Source organism: Anser anser (assembly GCF_964211835.1).
Source record: "Anser anser genome assembly, chromosome: 3".
Lineage (NCBI taxonomy): Eukaryota > Metazoa > Chordata > Aves > Anseriformes > Anatidae > Anser > Anser anser.
In genome coordinates, this window is record NC_139722.1 from 19,235,430 (window position 1) to 19,257,985 (window position 22,556).

Genomic DNA, 22,556 nt, shown 5'->3' on the forward strand with positions numbered 1-22,556 from the left:
TTTTGTAGTTTTCCTGCTCCAAAAAAATAAAGCAGTTGAAATGATCACTTCGGCTTTCCTTACCCTTTGCAACTAGCATCTTACTTTCTGTAAAACACTACTCTGAAAGCATAAAGATACATACACAGTGAAAAGAAACAAACAAAAAATTAAAATCTATTTTGAAACCATTTGCTTTGTGTAAAAAGTAACATCTGATAAAGTTCACAGTAACTTAAGATTACCTTGTTTCTCACTTTTGCATGTAAAAAAAAAAGTTTTCTACAACCTTTATTACCAGTACTTAAAATCAAGTGTCATTCCTACTACAAAGTACTGTACTTCGGCTAGTACTTTTGTAGGATTGTGAACAGTGATATACGCATTTTTTCATCTCCTCCTCACAGTCATTAGCTCCCATTAATGTTGAGGGAAGCGTGGCATTTAATGTATATTGAATTATGAAGATTCTTACTTACAATTAGCTGTTTCAGGCCTACAAATGACTGTTCTACAGAGTTGGCATTTAAAACTTGTCTCTTCACAGCAGCTTGCTCCCCCAGGAAGCGAAGCATTAAGTCTTTCACTGCATCTCCCTTGGTGTCCATGGAAGAAACAAAAGAAGAAACATAACAAGACACTTTTAAACATTATTTTAACAAAATAAAATGTTGAACTAAAGGTGACCAACATAGTTTTCTACCTTGCTTATCTTCCTGTACTTCCTATGTGAAATGAATATAAGTACATGCATATTTGCAGCATTTTAATGAAAACTTTTAGATTTATTCCACATTATTTGCTATATTTTTCCCCCAATATTTAGGTTTCACCTAGCATAGAAAGATTCAAGCTTATTTGCTTCCTTCAAATTATTATCCTTCAAATAACCACAGTAAATATATACTCTCTCTATATACACTATATACTCTCTATATGCACAAACAGTATACAACTACATAAATATATTATTATTCATCAAATAACCAACGAAATACTCTTCAAAAATCTTACAAATCCAGTAAGTTTTACTGGATATTTATAATGGATAATAATGTTGAAAAGCACAACCTACTGATCAAAGATAAAGGGACATGGGGTCAGCCGGCCTTAAATATCCACAGAAACTTTAGGAAATCACAAAACCAAATAAACAAGAACCCTCCAACAAGTATTCTTAATTTCAAAAGAATTATCTGTAGGAATCAGTCAGAGAAATTGGGTTATCTGAGCAGTTCATTCATTTGAAGACTTGAGACTACTAGGGACAGACAGATATTTAAAATACAGATTTATGAAGTCAGGCAAGATGAAATCTGCATTTTACACCATGTCGCAGCTAGGAGGAAGTGTCTCAATCCAGGCTCTGTTTCCAGGTTTGTTAGCAATAAACTGAGTAGTTCTGTACATGGCCCCCTCTGTGCCTGAATTTCACCTTCTCTTCTCTGTTCAACTATTTCTCTGCCTTCCCACCTGTGGCCCAAAATCCTCCGAGTGCTGTGTTTGGAGTTTTTCAAAGGATAATCAAGAAATTCAATTAACGCTTAATTCAAGCAGCTAATGAGAAATTGCAGACCAGATATTGACATATATTGATGTACCAAAAGCAAATACAAAAAATTATTTCTGAAAGATTTTTGTTAATCTTGTGTTTTTTACACATTTGTAATCTAGAAAAGGAAACATCTGAAAAAAGATTACCAGCAATGTATTAGCATTATACTCATATTTTTGTTATCATTATTTTTTAAAAAGCGACATATAACCTGCGTTCTACAAGAGTAAAGATCTCTCTGGTCTACCATCCTGCCAGAGAATTGCAGATGTCCATGGAAGTAGTTTAAAAAAACAGGTCGAGCTCAAACTGTCCAACTTGCAGCACGCAGGACTTTATGGTCCGCCCGTGCCAAGGGACATATTTGCCTACCATTTTCGACCATTTTTGTACCTCCCGTGACATTTCTCTTCAGTCTCTTTTTCTGCAGAAAAGTACATCTGAGGGCAATGAATTCTACAACTTAAGAACAGTACAGGCATTGCAAAATGGTCCTTCCTTTTGTTACGCTTCTTACCCAATAGCTCTTTCACCATAAAAATTTTGCTGTCTTTTATGGACTTTAGATCATTGTTGCTCTTGTAAGCCAAATGGTCCTATTCCTTTTAGCTACTACTCAGACAGAAGCTCTGCAGTACTGACCATCAGTCCTCTCTAATTTGTTTTAATTTCCTTGTATCCTTCCAGATCTGTGGTAACTAGAACGGTGTTCAACATTTAAGATGCTAAAGTAGAAAGCGACTATGAAAAAGTATAGGCATACAAATGAATATTTGCAAAAACAAGAAAATTTTTAAAAAATATTTGCAAAAGGAACATGAAAGTGTTCACTTGAAGAATTCACATAGGAAGCTGTTAGCACAGAGAGCAAAAAGCAAGCCACAAAGCTTTTTGCATGACCTGCATAAAATACAATAAAGTTTAGTTATGATAAAAGTAATTGATAAATGTTTGCGCTTTCCCCATGGGTTGGAAAAGGCATTTATGTTTTCTGTCTACTTTCTTGAGGAATGAGACTGCAACTACTGTTTTATTACCTGGACTTGTTTTTACTTCTGATGCTGTTACTCATCCTATGAACAAACACGATTTCAACCTTTCAGACTGAACAGTCTGAAGGATTAACAAAAGACTGTGTGTACATGAAACAAACAAAGAACAATGTTAAATGCCCCCAGCAATTCTTGGGAGAAGGAAACATCACAAATGATGGACTGTGATGAAAAAGGGTATCACGACAGCAGACAGTAACTGACTAAGAAAAGCATAATGGACAGAGCAGCACTTCCAGCTCGTTCCCACACTTAAGAAAGCACAGGTACAGATAATCTGTAACATACGCAATCCAAGAAAGTTTTAAAAATGATGTTTCTTAAAATGATCACTGAGAAGGAACAAGCAGTTGAAATCAAGCACACTGAATATTTTTTGTTGTGATTTGTCCACTGTAAAACAACACACCTGTAACAAGAACAAACACTTTCTGAGCGAGCCGGAAAAAAGAAGCAGTGAGCTTTTCAATACGGGTCATACAAAATTTCAGTCCTTTTCAGCTCACTGCAAATGCACTTTCCAACTAATTTCTTTGTTAACTTTGCAGCCTGGTTGAACACCTTACATTAACATTTAGCGTTAGGAAATTATTCATACCAAAGCTTTAATGAACATTGTTGGAAGGTGATTTAACATTAAAAACATGCCTCCCGCAATGTTTTAGTTGGCATTTCAAGTACTCTACAATTACAGTTTCAGTTACATATACAGTTCAAAGCTCCAGCATCATACAGAACAAGGACAGCAACTAAGTGATGTCTGTCTAGTGACAGAGAACACTCAGACCACTGAAAAAACATTAACCAGAAGTAAGGAAATTCATGCAAATATACAGCACTTCAAAACTTGACACCATGCCGATGTTTGCTTATAAAAAACAAACAATGAAGAAAGCACCAGGAAATCCCTTTAATTCCTTTGCTGATTTTGCATCAGGTCTTACTGTAGAAATGTATCACGTGGACATAGCTGTAATATTTTCTCTTCAGTTATGCACTAAATGGTACATCTGCATATATATGTGGTCCCAGATTCAGGGAATAAGCAGTACAAAAGAGCCTTCAATCCTTCCCTGGACTGAGGAAGATGAGCAAGAACAAAGGTAAAAATGGAGGCCCACAGTAAGAAAGACCTCATCTTTGGGGCCACTGGAAGAAATCATTCATTTTTTCCATTCCATTAGCTGTCAGGAGAGAAATGCTCCACAGTCCCGAATGACTCACCAAGTTCTAAGGGATTTTTTGGGGAAGGTGGGATGGAGTGGAGAAGGAGATAAAAAAACAAAAAAAAAAAGCAAAGCTCTGAGCCTTCTCACCACTTGGGGACTGATAGATGAGAAGGAAAAGGGCCACTACTATGTTCTTCCCTTCAGGATCTAATCTGGCGTTTTCCCCATAATTTTGGCCCAGTAGCTTGCTCCAGCATTCAGTCTTTCCTAGAGTCTTTCCACTGCTTAGCAAAGACAGAAATGATACAATTTCAGCCAATGTCAACATTATTAAGAGCATTGTGGACATCACTGAGGGGAAAAAAAAAGTTATCTCCTCCTTGCCTGCAACAGTAAACTCCACAAGCAAAGACCACTGTCAGCTTTCAGACCCTATAGCACAGCTGTCTGATTTTATCTTCAAATGTGAGCATTATTTTACTAACTAGAAGGGCTAAAAACTAACTGAAAGTACTTAAAAAAATACAACAGGCTTTGGATTTTATGTATACTGTCAACACTGGGTTTCAACATACCCAACAAATCTCTATGAATAAATCAGACGTTGTTTTCAAGTTCATGTACAAGCAGGCAGTGACATTAAATTTTCTAACAAGGATTGGAGTAACACACACAAGATGACAGCTGGCAATATAAAAGCATTAAGATATACACATTACTGTACAGCTCTTATTCAATATTTCTAAAATACAACGAAAGACTACAACGTAATCATAAACTCTTACCTGAATATTATCAAATTTCAGTCCAGGCATGGTGAGATTCTCTTTGTCTATGAACACAGTGCTGTATTGCTGGGTGGCAACTGAAATTAGAACATTTCTGGTTTCCTCACTGGGAAGCCAAGCATCATTTCTTCTGTCAAGTTCACTCATATTTAAAGCTGTGGCAAATGGGTCATCACTCCCAGCAAAAACAGCTTGGATTTGTGAGAACGGCTTGGGGGACTGAGTGATTTCTAGTGCTGCTGGAGGACCACCTGCTTCAGGTTTCCCATTTCCCACAGAGAAAGCAGGCTTAGACGAAGCACAAGAACCATCTCCACCGTTTGAAAGAGAGGACATTTGTTCCGGAACCGAGGAGCCTGCGTTGGGATTACTAACAGAAATAAAATTGGATGTAGTAAACGAATCAAAAAAATCTGAAGCTAAAGTGTTAGTGTTAATGGGATCACCAAAGAACTTGCTTAGACTCGGACTTGGCTGAACCACCTGTGGATTAGACTTCACTGGAGTCTCAGTTATATTACTAAAACTGGGAGATTTTACCATCTGAGGCTCAAACCCGTCAGGTAGGAACAACTGTGGCTGAGTATTGACATTGTTTCCTTGGCTGAAAATAGTACACACAGGGATAGGCTCAGCCTCAGGAGACGGCTTGCAAGTACCGGGCAATGGTATCTGGTCATCAGATTTGCTTTTGTCAATATTATTTGGTTTTGCTTCAACAGGAATGCCGTTTCCCAACTTTGGTTCGTCTTTCACTGCTTCCTGAATTGATTCTTCCTTTAGCGATGCCTGATCGTCTGTTCCAATCTCAGAAACGTCTTTGGGTGTTTCTTCGTGTTCAGTTTCACTCTCAGTACTCAAAAACTCTTCTTTACCCACTTCTGCCGGTGGTTTTTGATTACCTTTAGCTTCCATTTGTTCTACAATCTCCTGCAGGCAACCAAGCTCACCCGTGTCATCCTCACTGTTGTTTGGAGAATCTGAAATAATGACACTCTCCATCATTTGCTCATTAAGCTTATCTACAAAGTTATTCGAATCTTCTGACACCGTTTCATTCCCCTCGGATTCAAACTCATCTCCGCCAAGATCGATGGTTTCCTCATGGAAGAGGATTTCTTCCTGACTTTTCTCTCGAACCCTATTTCCGCTGTCCTCTTCATCCGAGGTGCTCCTGGCACCCTTTGCGTTACTTTCTGTATTCTCCATGGTAGCTGAAGGAGAAAAAAAAACGTACAAGGGTTAGCTTTAGCACCTGGGCACTGCTCAAGGTAACTAATAAGTACCTAATATTGAAATTCTTGCTGAAGATCAGTATGAAACACTGAAATTTTTGCTTTAAAGCACAGCCAGTTATTTGATAGATTTCTTTTGATAGCTACACAGGGAACAAAACACTAAAAAGGCTTTTATGATTAAAAAACCCTTTTTCTCCATCTTTCGGTGCCCTGAGAGGGGGGCACGGCCGCTGGGCCTCCCGAGCCCAACCCATCGCTCACCTGAAGCCCCACCGAGAGCAGCGCAACCTGTGCGAGGCAGGGCCCCGGGGACCCCCTCCCAGACCACCTCAGGACGTCCAGGTCCCCCCTCAGAACCTCCAGGTCCCCCCTCAGGACCCCCCCCCAAACCCCTCAGGACCCCCCAAGGACCTCCCAGGACCCCCTCCCGGTCACCTCAGCGCGGCACGGCCGCCCCCCCTCCCGGTGCCGCCGCTCCCTCCCTGCGCCTGCGCCGGGCGCCTGCGCTGGGGCGGCTGCAGGAAGCGGCCGGCGACGGGCAGCGGCGAGGGCCAGAAAGGGCGGCGGGGCGCGGGGCGCGGGGCGCGCTGTGCGGCGGCCATGGAGGACGACGCGCCGGTCATCTACGGGCTGGAGTTCCAGGTGGGCGCGGGGAGGGGGCTGTCGGTGGTCGGGCAGCTCGGTCCTGTCTCCGTAACGTTCCTGGTTTTGTTCTCCTGGGGGGAAAGACCCGCTGGTGGGGTGGTTTTGGGGTGCCTGCTGCTCGCCCCGGGGGCGTAAGCGGGGTGAGCGTGGGGTAGGAGCGGGTCTCTGCTCTGAAATTTGGTGGTTTGGGGGCAAAAAGCGCCGGTGTGGGACTAGGAGGGAGAAGCAGGGCTTGTCTTCTTCGTGGTTGTACCTGGCCTGGCTGGTAGGGCTTCTGCTCTGCCACCAGTTCCTTGTCCCCCCCCCCTCCCCGCCTTGAGAAGTCTCCTTTTGTGGTCCTGGGGTGGTAGGAGAGCGCCAGCAGCCTCAAGTGGCTTCTTGTGGTGGTCTGTGGCTTACTGCTCTTCAGAAAGAAGTCTGGTTTTTTTTCAATTTATTATTATTGTTTTAATGTTCTTTTGAGGGGATGGTATGAAACTGTTTCCAACAAGCTGTGGGTTTTACTTGGTTGTATCCAGCTGTGAAGGTACCTGATGTCTGTAGGTGTCCCTTGCTGTAGTTTCCATTTGGTATACTTGTCCCTCAGGACAAATTTGGCCTTTTTGCTAGTCATTTTGTTATGAGAACGTTATTGGACTGCCTTACTGTAGTACATAAACTTCTTGGTCATCTTCATGGAGGAGCACAGGTGTCAGTGCAGTTTCTACAAGTGCTAGGAAAATATCCTATTAAGTGGCTGGATAGGTGGGAGAGATCCTAACCTGTGTTTCCTTCCCACAACAAGGTTTTTACTCAGCTATTACATGTTCTCTTTGGCAACAGCTGGCTTATCACCATTACATTAGTGGTAGGAGGTGCTGTGTTTCTTCTGCAGCTCCCAGAAGAATGTTCTCCTTCTGCAGTAGATGTTGTAAGAGAAATGTGTGTGTACACACATCCTTTTTCTTTTCCAAAGTGCTCTTGGAAAGTGTTCAGGCAACATATGAGGGCTCTCTGTAAGAAGTTTTGGTGTCCTGTCTTCAGAGTTTTGTACTCTGTAATCCTCACTGTACCAACAGATCTCCTAGCCAAACAATTTTGCTATTCATCTTACATAGGAACTGGTGTGTAACATTTACCTGTACTAAATGTTAAGTCTACTGAAGTCTGATAATACTCTATAATTTTATGCTTGGCTGTAACTCACACTTAAAAAGTAATAAAACTTACTCTTAAATTTGCAGACTAAGATATATCCTCTGTTTAATAAAACTCATAGCTTCTTTTGAGTAGGTCTTATAATGACAAGTCTCCCAGAAGTTTTGGAAAGGTAGCCTGTGTGTTGTCTGGTTCCTTGGGGAACATGTACCCTCCAACCTCCCAGATCAGACATCTTCCCTTCTTCTGTGAAACATCTAACAGCTCTTTGGTGGGATGATGGAGCAAGAGGACTGAGAAGGTGGTGGTAATCAAAGAGAGTTAAGGTTAATTCAGAGCATTTAGAGAGAGAGAGACCGAGGGTGGGGAAAGGAAGGATAGTTTATGGGTAAGACAGAAAAGGAGCGTAGAGATAAAAGTTTTGGTTTTGATCTTCACTAACTGCCAGTGTGACTTTAAAGCAAATTATATCTCTATGCTTTCTGAAGAAGGCCCTAATGGAGAGGCTTAAACCTTAAAACCAGTCTATTTCTTCTAACTTGCATCACTAGGCCTAATAAAAAATTTATGTGCTTCTGAAAGGTTCTTTAGCAAACTTCACCAATATCCTGCATTATGAGAACATGGTTAACAGGATCCCATCAAGAAGCATATGTTTACTGTGTGGGTGACAGAGCACTGGCACAGGTTGCCTAGAGGTCATGGAGTCTCTTCCTTGGAGATCTCCAAAAGCCGCCTGGATGTGGTCCTTGGCACCCTGCTCTGGGTGGCCCTGCTTGAGCAGGGGTTGGACCAGATGCCACCAGAGGTTCCTGCCAACCTCAGCCATTCTGTGGATCTGCTATTTTTTTGTCAGTGAAATGATCTGTTTCCTATTTGCCCTGTGTAGAGTTGGCTTATGATTGATACCTAACCCGGAGGACACAGTGTATTTACCTTATGTTATATAGGCTTAATTTTCAGGTGATCCATAACTTTTCTGTATCCTATTTTTTTGAATGTTTAAACAGTCATATTTTGATTAGGTGTATAAGCAGTACTGAATGCTGGAAGTGCCTCACTGGCTTTAGTTTAAGGTTGGCTGGATGATGCTTATACCTCTGGAGACGAGATGTGCGGAGGGTGCTTTCCAGGACATGAGTATTTGGCTGGGTTGCAATGCCAGCTGTGACTCCTGGGGGCACGACCTATATCCCACCTTTTTTCAAAAGCATGCAGCAGCTAGCTAGTAGCAAGGGGGGAGGGAGGGAGATAGTACCTTGTGCCAGAGAATGGTAATTACGGCATATTTAATGGATTTTGAAGATACTGAGATGAATTTTAGTATGTCAGGTAATCCTCAATGTTGCATGTCCAAAACAAAAACAACCCCCCCAATAACAAACAAACAAAAAGCCAACTCCAACACCAAAACCACCAAAATCTTGCAAAGCCAAGAGGGAAGTGTAACACACCTGAGAGCAGGGCAGTTGAGAGCCTGCTGGGTGGCTGCAGGGCTGTGCAACACAAGAGCAGCTACAGCTGCACCCTGAGATTCAGACTGGCTGAAGTCATCCTTAATGAGCACATTAATGCTTTGTCACTGTTTGTGTACTGCTTTGTGGTCCTGTAGTAGTAAGCAATACTTGACCCCTACTGAAATTTTTAGCTGCTTGTTAGCAGATTTTACAAATATGGTCAGAGTCCTGTTGATTTAGAGTTTTATGCCTGCCTGTAAGAGTAAGGCAAGACTTAATTTCTGTAAAGGAAAATGTGACTTTTCAGGAAAACCAATTTAAAGCAGTGCAAAATACTGACTGGATTACAGGTTGTGTACAATGTCAGTGTATGTATAAAATTAATATGCACTGAGAATAGCTCTAGTGATTTATCTTTCTTCTGGTAGAAGGCAGGTGTAGACTTATTTGAAGGAGAGGGGGAGCAGCTGGACTGCCGGAAGATGCAGGCCACACGTGCAGTACCGAGGGAAACCTCTGCATCCTCTTAGGCTCAGCCATGCCCCCTGTACAGAAGCGGAGCAGGTACAGAGGCTATGGTTTGTTGGCTGTGGAGTTTTCTTCTTCCTTGGGACAGCCTTTCTGATGGCTTGTGAGATGAGAGAAAACTGTCTTGTTTCTCTCAGTGAAGATGATCGTTTTGATTATTGCTTTAGAGATGTCTTTGGAGGATTTATTTAGAAAATTCAGTTGGTTCAAGAAACTGCATGGTAATGTCTTAGTGAAATTCCTGGTGTTTTTCTCAGGCTTCTTTCTTTCCCGGTATTACTTTGCTCTCAGCCTGGATTAAAATGTACAGAATTGGTACTCATAAGAATAGTTCTAGTTAGTTTTTTTATTTGCCTCCCACTTCATGTCCTCCAGGATGGATATCTGTGGAGCTCCAGTCAAACATATTTAAGGGGTTTAAAGGCTTATTGGAGAAACACATACAAAAAAAGTAGATAAATGCAAAACTCCGTCAAGTAATCCTCCAAAGATCTTCATAATGTATGAAGTGGATGAGATGGAAACTGCTTCTTTTTAAAGCCTCAAGCAATTAGCAGGAGCTCGGTAATATTGGCTATGGTAGAGCCTAATGGCAATAAGAAGCTATAGTTATGTGGACTTGTAGGAGCTATGAAGGATGATTGCTCATTACAAGTGAGCAGTGACAGCGTGAAAGGGGGATTTCTGTGGATGATTGTGCCATGCACCTTTTAGTGAGGGTTGCTGTTGTAGCTGTGAAGGTTTACAGAGCCTGTCAGTCTTTGGAATAGCTTGGTGGTGGGAATTGGATTTTACAGGGTTTGAGAGAGCAGCTGGCAGAGCGCTAGGGCTGCGTGTGCTGCCAGCCTCTTCTCCGGTGGGTTCACTGCAGCTTCTGACAGTCGGTGGAGGAGGGTCTCCTGCTGTGATGGGAGAAGCAAGGGTGTCCTACTTTAGTAAAGAGCAAGGTGTACCTGCTTGAAAATTGAAAATATGCCAGAAGACGAAAGTATCGTGCATGCCATAAGTCTGGGGCATCCCTGGGGTGGAAGGACGACAGCTTTTTCCCTCCAGAATGGGGCAGCAGCAAAGCCAGCCCTTGTCCTCCCCCTCCCCTGCAAGTGGCTGCAGGCTGTTTCTGGGTTTGAGCATAAACAGATGGTCAAATGACTTTAAATTCAGGTTTGGGGGCTGCAAACCAAATACTGTGTCCTTTACATCTTGCATTGCAATTCCACTGCTTAGTTAGTACAGATTGTTTATATGATTTTCAGATGATACATGGGCTACGCATATTCTTCTGATTGTATTGCATGTAATGCAGATATTCACGTGTTAGGGGCAGTGTTTTGTTTACTGATACCAAACCAATGCAGTGCATCAGCTAGACAAAATTTGTAGAAGTATTGAGATTACTCAACTGACTTTATTTTTGCGTATTAACACCCTAGGTAGTAACAGCCTAAGATACTCACTTTAAACCAAACTTTATCTTTTAGAGGCTTGTCACTGTCTTCCTCTGGATAATCTCTTGCTGTTGCCAAGGATCCCTCTCTCTGCAGTCTGTCCCATTGCTTTCTCTGAGGTTTTCATTATTCTGTCCTTCTGCCAGGAGGCTGGGTTGTTAGGGTTTGACAGAAGGGGGTCTTTGCCCAACATCACACACAGCTTGTGTGAAACCCCCTCTCCAGTTGGTCTTCCCTGTGTTCTGGCATGGTGAGTGCTGCTTCTACCACTTTATACCCTATTAGTCACACTTATATTTTAGGTTTTTACATGCTCTTTGCATTACATAAATAAATGTGTATTTCTGCTGAGCATTTGCAGTTGTCTTTGTCCATTGTGTGATGCATTTCAAGACTTCTTTCTAAGACAAGGGAGCAACTCTTACATGGTATCAAAGCTTCATTCACTGTGAGCCTGTTACTCTTTTCACCGCAATTACAATCATATTGTTTTATATTCAATCCTATTATATGCAATAGGATCTGTTAAGCATGTGTGCCTGACAGGAGTAACTTTTGACAGATTGGGTTTGTCCTGATGAGTACCTCCGTCTTCTTGGCACAGAAGTTTGAAGTCTTTGCCCAAGCCTGCCTTTTTTTGTTTCCTTAGATTGTTGCAATTTGCTCTTGGGTCAACTTTTCTCTGGTGTGTAGCTGCACCTGTTTCCCCATCACTGGAGGGGAAAAATTATTTTCCCCACAGCTTATAGCAACCTCTTCATTCACCTTTTTCTCTTCCTTGGTTTCATCTTCAATGTTCCTGTTGGGAGTGGGTCTTACTAGCTTTAGTCTAAATGGCTTTCCCTGAAAGTTCAATTTTCCTCAAGGCAACGGTAGGATTTTTTTTCTTCTTCAACACATTGTTTCATTCCTTTCCAAGCACACTTTGCTGTATCTTCATCAGGCAGTTTGGCCATTTCCTGCACTTTCACAGGATCTTTGTGCTTTGCCTGCAGTGTGCTCAGCAAAATCTGATTCAGGAAGGTGCATGATCATTTCCAAACTTCTGGTCCTTTCTTCCTTGAATCATTTTAACAAGTGTTCTTACAATCTGGTAGCCAGTTCATGTTAGGTGATACAGTATCTCATCTTCATTTGGCCACAAATAGACAATAATAATCAGGCGTTACTTCAGATTGATGTAGCAAGGCTTCTGTCGTGCTTGTATAAATTTGGTCTTCTAATTATATATTGGAATAAGTAGGTAGAGCCTTCACGTAGGGTTTCACGTGGCTGGAAATGTTTCATGTGGGTAGAGTTTTGGAGTGGCTGGAAGGCTGTGCAGAGGAAAAGGATCTGGGGGTGTTGGTCAATGCTCACTTGAACGTGAGCCAGCAGTGTGCCCAGGTGGCCAAGAAGGCCGATGGCATCCTGGCTTGTATCAGGAATAGCGCAGCCAGCAGGACCAGGGAGGTGATCGTTCCCCTGTACTCAGCTCTGGTGAGGCCGCAGCTCGAGTGCTGTGTTCAGCTTTGGGCCCCTCACTACAAGAAGGACGTGGAGGTGCTTGAGTGTGTCCAGAGAAGGGCAGCGGAGCTGGTGAAGGGCCTGGGACAAAAGTTGTATGAGGAGCAGCTGAGGGAGCTGGGGTTGTTTAGTCTGGAGAAGAGGAGGCTCGGGGGAGACCTTGTTGCTCTCTGCAACTACCTGAAAGGAAGGTGTGGGGAGCTGGGGGTCGGCCTCTTCTCGCAGATAACTAGTGATAGGACTAGAGGGAATGGCCTCCAGTTGTGCCAGGGGAGGTTTAGGTTGGAAATGAGGAGACATTTCTTCTCAGAAAGAGCAGTCAGGCATTGGAACGGGTTGGTCAAGGAGGTGGTGGAGTCACCGCCCCTGGGAGTGTTGAAGAAAAGGTTGGACGTGGTGCTTAGGGACATGGTTTAGTGGGTGACATTGGTAGTAGGGTGATGGTTGGACCAGATGATCTTGGAGGGCTTTTCCAACCTTGATGATTCTATGTGAACTTTTACAAACTCTTTAACACTTCATTGCTATCAATGTTCATTTTTTAAAAATATTTTTGAACCAGTTTTATACTTTTTTTCCTTTTCCCCAATGAGTATGCTTTCTTGACAGAGATGTGTCTGCACCTTTGTCTTTGACACAGGGCAGTGCAGTTTCGCATGAGTCTGTGAATTGCCAATGGTAGTTGTTGGCTTACTAGATATCTGAATCTCTAGCAGTTCTGGGTTCTGAGTTTCTCTTCTGCTGCAGATTAGGCAATTATTCAGTTCTCTGGCACAGACTGAACTGAGTAAGAAGCAATGTTAAGCTTTCAAAAGTGGAGATGCCTCTCTGAAGTAAGCAACATCAGGGACACATCAGCACTGTGTTTTTGATAAAAACCAAACAAGTGCGCTGTTAGAAGTAAGATGTGATCTTCTAGTGGGTGCATAACTAACCGTATTGGAGATAGGGATGGAAATCTGGTATAATACCTCACATCAACAGGAGCTATAATGACAATCTGTATGGTTTTACTGATGAAGATTGTGTAAATTGTGTGACCACCTCTGATTACTTCTGCAAGGGTCTTTCATAGGACAGCAAAATGACCTGGGTGTGAAGGGACCTGCGGAGGTCACCTTTTTCAACCTCCTTCTCAAAGCAGGTTCAATAGATGAGGCTGTTCAAGGCTGTTCAAGGGCTTGTCCAACTGAGCTTTGATTATTTTCTTGGTTGAGATTCCACAACATAGCTCTGATGTGTGACAACCATCACTGAGAATTTTTTTGGTAATGTCTAGTCTGAATCTTCCCATGTTGCAAACCTGTCTTTGCTGCCTCTCAGTGTGTTGCTGTGTACCTTGAAGAACACAGATGTGCTCTTCTCTATACCCTCCCTTTAAGCACTTTAAATGAACAGTGGATTAGTTTAAGCTAAATAAATAAAGTGAAACAAAGGAGGACTTTGTGTTCAACTTCAGTTATTGTTCTAACTGCTATTAAGTGGGAAAGGGCAGTAACTGCTGCTGAAGCAGTTATAGTCTGACTGCAAAGATCCAAATTTAAGGCAAACAAACAAACCAAACACCTTAGATTTCAGGTCAGTGAACAAAAATTAAGCCCAGAATGCGTAACTTCACAAGTAACACAGTCTGAGTGTGGACACCCATAAGCAGTGCTTAGTCTTGTTTCCATGTCTGCAATTAATCCTTCAATCCATATAGTAAAGGAAGGATTTACTTTCTGGTAATGGAGTAGACAATGTTTCCTTTCTGGTTGTGTGTACTGTGGCTGCATTTTCAGTTACAGGAATAGTAGCAGGGAAAATGTTTTCTATATCATTTGTTATTTATATATTTGCTTATGGGGAGGTGATGTGAAATCTCAATATGAGATGTTCCATCTCCAGTGGGAAAAGCTAACATTGGATTTCAGATCATGTGTGAAACTAATAAATAATTTAAATTTTTGTTCTCTTTTCTAGAAAAACCCACGCTTAAGTAACTCATTACTACCCCAATGAGCCTTCATGCCTCCATCACCCTATTACCACCATCCCTCTCCTTTTTATTTCTGTTCATCCAAGGTGTTTTTTTTGCTATGGTATTAGTTTTATTTCTTTTCTGCTATGATAGTGGTATAATTTTTATTCAAAGTTCATTCAGAACTTGCACTTCTGCTACTAAAAGCATGGCAGCTTGACTATCTTGGGAACAGATGATGCATTATGAATGCATCTTATAATTTTTATCTTTGTATTCATAAGCTTTTCCCTCTCCAGGTATGTAACTTATGGCTCTATGAAGTACTTTAGGATGCAGTAAACGAAGAAACACCAGTTCATTATGTTTGGCTTGATTCTGTCTCTCTGACCCATATTGAATTTTATTGTGACCATTGCTATAGACTGTTCAGGTTGATGTCTGTTTGACTATGAGTTCACACCTTGCTTTAGAAAGCTTAAAAATAGCTTTAGCTGTACTGTAGCAGTACGGTTTATTTTTTATTAAGTTTATTTTGAGTTTGACATGGAAACAGGTGTTTCTATTTTAAGCATGAAATAGTGTACTTCAGTATTCCAGTACATGTGATATTCCTTACGCTGGAGTCTTAAACTTTTTTTCCCCCTTTCTTCCTCAACCTCAGTTTCTCTCCAGACCGATTTTGTCACCTTGGAAGACTCCGTGCAGGCAGAATAGGCAGCTGTAGCCCTGTGATGCAAAGTGTGCTGGTCAGAAATGCCTTTGGAGTGCAGCGATGCTGTGTCCTGGATCTCAGCACATGTTGGGCAGCATTTGTTGTCATCCATAGAGACTTTTGTTTTCTGAAAACACAAGGAGGAATTAATCATCGTTAGATTCTGTGGGTTTTCTGTTTTGTTGTGTGTGTAACCCTTAATTTTGTGGAATAAATCAGGACTGGAGAAGCTACAGAATACTATGCAGAATAAATGCACAGACTTCGGAAGGCCTGTGATTCATTTGGTTTTCTTGGCAGATGGCATTGAGAAGTCCTTGGTGTTTGCTTTGCAAAGGTGGTATCTGCTTTGTGTTAGTTGGGTGGGATTTTTGACTGTGTATTTCTAAACTTCCTTTTAGGCTGTTGAAGTATTTGGTTGGGAATATTGATCACAATTGGGCTGCTGCAGTATCATCCCGGTCTTATAACACCCTTTACCTGGTTTTAAGCCGTGCACATTTTTTTGTAGAGGTTCCTGTCTGAGCTTCGTGGTAAGAAGTTTAGACCTGTAAACAAAAGGTTCCTCATAGCTCATGATGCCTTACTCTCACATTGTTAATAACCTTTATCCTAATCTTAGACCCTCTTTATAAATGAGGTGATCTAATTACTTAGGTTGTTGCATTGTCTAGAAGCACCAGTTAGGTGGGGCTTTGCTGGCCAGTGTGTGATACCATGCGTGTCAATTTTCCTGGTAAATTAAACTTAAATATCTTGGGATATAGATCCTTTCAGGTCTATATGCAGTTCAGTGTTCCTTAGATAACTGGCTTTGTATAAGATAGGGCTTTATTGGTCTAGATTAATGGATACTCATTATACTGTGCTCTTTGTTTAGTTTCTAATTGCTGCAACCATGAGGCAGGATGCTTTTTGAAAGATGTTAATTGCAACCTGCTCTGACAGGTTATAGGGCAAGATGGCAAATCTGAGGCACTTTTCTTGTAGACTTTTGACAGCGCTCCCAATGCAGAGACATGGTTCATCACAAGGGTTATTCAGTGGCTTTGCCTGCTGAAACAGCATTCTTTTTCTCAAAATGTAACTACAAGTAGACAAAATTAGACATATCTCTCTCCATGATAGCCCATCATAATTCTGTTCATTTCAAGAGTAAGATGGTCCTTACTTGTGAACAACGGATGAGTTTGAACCCCATATGGATGTTGAATATGGATGTTGTAGTCTTTTATGATGGACAATAAACAGTAATTTACCATTTTAGTTTGGGCATTTTGTGTTTAACACGATTCATTCTTGAAAGCGAACACATTAGATCTACTTGAAAGGCTTGGAGAAGGGTGAAAACCTCCCTTGTTTCTTTATTATATTAAAGATCCTGGAGGTCTCTTCTTCTGCTCAACTTGCAGAAACTAAGGAAGCTTGTTTGCTTGAAAGAGACACGTTGCCATTGGCTTACTTCTAGTGTTAATTTCACTGTAATTGAAAGGAGGTCTGAAATAGAAGCTCTTTGCTAGAGATCTGCAAATGTAAATGCTTCTTAAGACAAAACAAAAGCTTTTCTGCAGTCTTCTTGGTGAACTATTGTTTCTGTCAATTAGAAACACTGTCTAGGCCTGTTGTAGGTAGGTGCTGTATAAATAGGAGAGCAAAAACACATCAGTAAGGATTCAAACTGGTCTCTGATCTACATTTGAGTGTGTTTTGAGCACAAACTGAACCATGTTCTCTAGTGTTTTTTACCCACCCGTATAAATGTTACGTTAGTAGCCTACACTTACTAAGCTCATTACATTTTTAACCTTTTATGCTCAAGATTGAGCAAAACATTACATTGTCTAAATTACTTTCTAATATTTCAGATGCAAGATATATCCACCCTGTGTAATTCAGAGTTTTTTTCTGAAAAATAAGTTTATTCTTGTTTTTGTTGCCAGACAAGGGCCTGGATTGCTTTGCCTTGTTTAAGAAAAATCAGTTTCTTCAAGTTGCTATGCTAGTACTACATCGTTGTTTTAAGTATATATATTGTGATCTAGTTGAAATTCATCTTTCCACGCTTCTAGGCATCTTTCTGATATTAATCTGTAAGTTTTAGGCAAGACTATCTTGAAGCTAGTGGGCCTGAATACAGAATGTAATCACTGGCTAGCTGCAAAACACGAGGGCAGCACGCGGTGCCAATCTGCAGCTATGAGTCCTGAAGTTCTTGCTTACCATGTAGGCTCCAGTGTATGAAGAAATCTGAACTATTTTGTGCCAAGTAGGGTATGAATTGCAAAGGTCTGGCTTTTTTGTTTTGTTTTTTATCTCTCCGTGTTTAGGTTTAAAAAAGAAAAACACACAACGAACTCATTATTAGGTTATTTTTTTTATATGGGAAAGTAGTGGATATATGCTACTTTATTTATGGTTGCTAGAAATGCCTTTATGAATAAGTTTATTCTGCTTATCTACCATGAACTCAAAATTAGCTGAGCCTCTACTACTGACTAGTACAAACTAATAACTATGCATTATTAGTTTCTTATGGGTTTCTTATGGTTTATTATTAATTCAAACTATAGTTTATTTCTCAGTGTCTTCCATATATAGGAGTTTCTTAACTGTTGATTTGCTCCTTCCAAGATTGTGGTTGTTGTAAGGTGAAGAATCTAGCATTCTCATTAACCGTAATATTACAATCATGTAGGATTATGACAATTTTTGGTAGATAAATAACAAGTTAATTCTCCAGTCATTCAGACAACTCTTAGTGGTCTAGAATTGAAAAAGAAAAAATGAGTTGTTTGTAAATTCTTTTTTCTAAGCTTGGCGTTTAGTGCTGAGGAAAAGGATGGCTTCATTTTTATGTGGGGTTCTTCAGTCTAAATTGTTTGGGGGGAGCAGTGGTGTGGAAACTTCTGCAATAAAAGCTTTTTTTTTGATATCATAGCCAATATATTTAAGAGTTGTTCTGTTTTGTTTTTCTTCATTCCTGATTCATGAAAGGGAATTAATTTGGAAGAATTGCTTTAACGATGAATGTTTTCACTTATGATGAAGGCCAGATAATACATTTAGGACCTGTATCTTCCATGCACGTCACAAATGTGAGAAACTGCAGAAAAATGTATTAACTAAAATAGACATAAAGGGCAGGAAACTGTACAAGTTGTAAGAATATAATGTTTGAAATGATAGATACATAAGATTAAAGATTTTTGGCTGAAGTTAGTGGATTGTATTAATGGGACTTTTCTAATGGCTTTCTCTTTCCCTAGGCTCGAGCTTTAACACCTCAGACAGCAGAAACGGATGCAATAAGATTTTTGGTTGGAACACAGTCTCTTAGATATGATAATCAGGTAATTTTTTGGTCAAATGTCAGTTGTAATTTTTTCTTCTCTTTTTGTTCTAACGTTGTTCCCATATCTTTCAAATTTCTTCCTTCTATCCCCCACTCCCCGTATCAGTTTGAACTTTAAGTGATAGTCAAGTTCAAGACTTCTGTGAGTAGGATACTAAGAATCTGTTAAGAAATGTAAGTTAATGTGTATATTTCTGGAAGATTAAATTATTTTAAATTGTATGACTAAATCAGACTGACTTAATGAAGCAACTGCTGTGTTTTTGTGGATTTAAATCTTTAGATTCTCTGGAGCTGTCTTTAAGGCATGGAAGACATGCAAAGTATGTCTTGATTGTCTCTTATGGGACTCCTGACATGCGTATAGTTCTGTGTATGTGAAGCTTCATAAACTGTTTTTTTTTTTTTTTTTAGTTATTGGTAATCAGCTGTGTACTTTCTTATCATAAATTCAGTAAGTTTAAAATTTGAGGGAAATTGGCTCAATTTCTGTTGGGCTGTTTCTTCTGTAGTTAAGAATAGGGTACTTCTAATTTTACAGTAATCTTATTTTTTATGACTAAAATTCAATAAATATGTTCATACTGAAAGGAGATCTTGAGTGCCAGAACAATTGGAAAACTGTATTGGGTGTAGGTGTCAGGTGGATGAGAGTAGCGGGGAGGCTACAGAGGTGGCTTTTGTAAGAACTGAACTGCAGCTTCATTTGCTGTTCTTAGTTTGATGCATTTACCGGATGTTTTCGGAAATGTATGCAGGAAACATACTGCACTTTATTGTGTTTTGATCTGTCTTTCTCAGAACTCTCCTGGTTATCTTCAGTCTTTTTTGTTAGAATCCAAAATACTTTAATGGTTTACCTTAATGGCATGGCATTATGTAAGGACAGAGCATGGCAGTGGTCAGGCTGAAACAGTTCCCATGTCTCCTCTGCAGCCCATGAGAGCCTGATGTAAGAAAATCAGTTATGGGGATTGCATAATTGAAGAAAAAGAGTGATCTTGTTCTGAAAGCAGTAGTTTTAGTCTCCTTGCAATAGTCATTTCTGTCACTTGTAATTTCTCCAAACTTACAGGAGAATCAAATGATTTTGTTCTTTCAAATCTTTACTTTTTTTCCTCAGTACTTGGGCTTGTGTTCAGGCCTTTCCCACCATAATTACAGCAGACAGGTAACTCCTTTGTGCAGATACTGATAATAAAACTGCTCACTTCCAAAAGGTGTCTTCCATTAGAACTAGGACAACAAACCTCCTTAATCAGGACGCTACAGTCACGTTGAGGAAGTTCTACCTGTAGGCTTACACTTACTGTTTTTGGCATCCTTGTCTATAGCGTCCATATGCTGCACTGATTTACCCCAGGTGAGGCTCACTTCTGTACTGTACAGGGAAAAGTTAGAAAGCAGGGGATTCAATAACTGAAGGATGACAACATGCAGAAATGGAGCTTCTGTAAGACAGTTAATATAGGTGAATGTTTCTGCTAGTATTTGTCTTCGTGGCATCGCACTGGTACCGTACTTGGTACTGTGAGAATTCTATGATAATTTATTGTCTTTAGCATAATTGCCATTCCATATGATAAATAAAACTTCATGTATTCAGATGTACAAGGTTAAGAGGATCGATAGCATAAAGACACCAGGGTGTGTCTGGAACTTTGTGGTTCTTTGTGTAAAGCTGATGAACTGGAGGACTGTGGTGTTTGATATGCTGCAAAAGATAGCAGTTTTCAACTTGAAAGGTTATAAATGATATCCTCATATAAGAATTAAATTCCGTATTTCCTGAAAGTTTTAGCCTAGACCTTTAATTGGTTAGTTCTGTGTTCCAGCAGGGTCTCCAGCGATTGGTGATGTCAGCTGAGGCAGAAATATAACAGCAGAGGAGAAATTGGTTACCTGTGTTTTTAAAGGGCTTCAGATGGCTGAAGTCCTTTACTTTCTGTGCCAAGTGACCCTCTTAACCTGGTTAGTGCAGGCACAGAATGCGTGCAAGTGAAGTAAATGGAATTTTGATTTGTAGTTCACCTGTAGGGACTTCAGTGGAGCTGCTGAAGGAGACTCCAGGGGAAGGTTTCCTTCCCCCCTTTTTTTTAGATAACTGAGAACAAACCAATTAAGCAGATCTGATCGTGCCTTGTGCAAAAAACTAAAATTTTAATTTTTAAAGTAAGATCTTCACATAGTTCACATAATTTCTCTGTTAAATAAATAATTAAATATTGTTAAATAATAAATTCTGTTAAATATCTGATTCAGTCAATTTGAGGGATCCACTTTGAGATGTAAAAGCCAATTATGTTTTTACTGTATTAAAAAAAATAGGAATTGCTCCTTATGCCTTGATCCTGTTGGAAGTTTTGCCTTAAGGTTGTGAATATGTTGCTATTCTTTACCTCGGAGTTCTGAGTTTGTTCACAAATAAAATAGCTCTTTTACAATTCAAATTGTAAGTTTATTCAGAACATCAAAATACATCTGATAAGAGCAGGTACAGAGGGTTGTGATGTCTGGTGATGAAGTTAGTGATTTTTAATGATGAAATGAACAAGTACCCTCTGTAGATAAAGAAACACTTGAATTAGGACACGAGGAGTAGATCAAAAAAAAGCCAAAATAAAGGGGAACTATAGGTAAGTCTGAGCAACATGACTGTGGAGAGTTTTGGAAGGCAGGAAGGTCACTTGAAGATGGAGATGCAGTTGCTGCAGGAGATAAATAGAGTCCTGATTCCTGCATAGATGTGCAGATTTAGGGCAACAAATGGAGTCCAGTTTGAAAAGGCAGCTTGCTGTCAACTGCAGGAGTGCTTTTATGGCTGGGATGGTGGAGTGGAAGAACACAGGTGGTGAGGTCCAGCATGATATTTGAGGAAGCAATTGCTGCTGACAGTGTTTGGGAGGAGAAGGAAAGAGGTAACGTGTACATTCAGCCATTTCGAAAAATAGCGCATAATATTGCTTAATGAGATTACTAGAATTAGTCTCTTGAGGTTACTTGTGTGTGTTGTGTCAGGCTGGAATCTTTCTCAATTTCTTCTATTTCTGAGGCAGCTGTAGAAAAGAAAACACTAACAGTAGGGAGAAAAAACAAGAGTAAGGTATATCTGCTAAAAGACAGAGCTAGTAATTTTAAAAAGAAAACCAAATATTCTTAATCTTTCAGTTCAGTGTTTTATTTTTGCACGTAGCCTAGACTTTATTATATTTCCAAATACTTTAGTAATTGGTACAGCTTTATATATTGGTACAGATGTAGGATTGTTTGAAGTGAACTCTCAAAGTTTCCTACTGAGTTTGTAGTATTTCTGTTTCAAAACAGTCGTTTTCCCCTCTCCCATTCTTTCTTCACAGGATATTTAAATTTGACTTCAGTGCAGGATTCGTGCAGATGTTTAGACTAAGGATTGTGATGTTGTTATTTCTGTTTATTGCTAGAAGTGTTGAATTGCAATACTAGTGGTTTATTTACTATTAACTGTAATAGGAAAAATCACCTTCAAGCTTTAAGTTGCAAAATTGAGAAGAATAAACATGGTATTTCATCAAAACAGGGAAATGGCTTGTTTTTCTAGAAAAGTCTATCCTGCATGAAATCGATAATATGCTAAATTGGAAGTATAACAATTAATTAAAGTAGATATCAGATATAAAATTCTCATTACATTGTTTTGTGCAGTCATCATGTATAATTAAGACCCACAGGAAAACATTGAAATCCTAATGTTCTCTTTTATTGTATTTGCAGATTCACATCATAGATTTTGATGATGAAAATAACATTATAAACAAAAATGTGCTTCTTCATCAAGTGGGTGAAATCTGGCACATTAGTGCCAGTCCTGCAGATAAAGGTGTACTTGCAACTTGCTACAATAAAAGTAAGTTCTTTCTAACAATTTTGAACTTAAGTATTTTGGTATTTTTTGAATGCACAGGGATGGAACATCTGGCTGTGTGTAAAAACTTAAAAATAGGAGTTACCAACACAATGTTCGGTAGATGTGCTGTGCCATTAATTATACCTC

The 22,556-nt window shown here is 40.1% G+C and overlaps 2 protein-coding genes across 4 annotated transcripts in view; one reads left to right on the forward strand and one right to left on the reverse strand.

Moving 5' to 3' along the window:
- TRAPPC12 (trafficking protein particle complex subunit 12) overlaps window positions 1-6,354 on the reverse strand; it is a 57,733-nt gene extending 51,379 nt beyond the window's left edge. For both annotated transcript variants that reach the window (XM_083829554.1, XM_083829553.1), the window contains exons 1-3: window positions 6,217-6,354; window positions 4,541-5,757; window positions 459-575 (exon numbers count right to left, since the gene is read on the reverse strand). In XM_083829554.1, the coding sequence (XP_083685680.1) occupies window positions 459-575; window positions 4,541-5,752 (1,329 nt within the window). In that variant the 5' untranslated portion in view covers window positions 5,753-5,757; window positions 6,217-6,354. The remainder of the gene's footprint in view (window positions 1-458; window positions 576-4,540; window positions 5,758-6,216) is intronic.
- The window catches only part of EIPR1 (EARP complex and GARP complex interacting protein 1), a 73,659-nt gene continuing 57,373 nt past the window's right edge, over window positions 6,271-22,556 (forward strand). The window contains exons 1-3 of one of the 2 annotated variants that reach the window (XM_083829555.1): window positions 6,271-6,423; window positions 18,441-18,524; window positions 22,277-22,409. In XM_083829555.1, the coding sequence (XP_083685681.1) occupies window positions 6,382-6,423; window positions 18,441-18,524; window positions 22,277-22,409 (259 nt within the window). In that variant the 5' untranslated portion in view covers window positions 6,271-6,381. The remainder of the gene's footprint in view (window positions 6,424-18,440; window positions 18,525-22,276; window positions 22,410-22,556) is intronic. The other variant, XM_083829556.1, reaches the window with a different exon arrangement.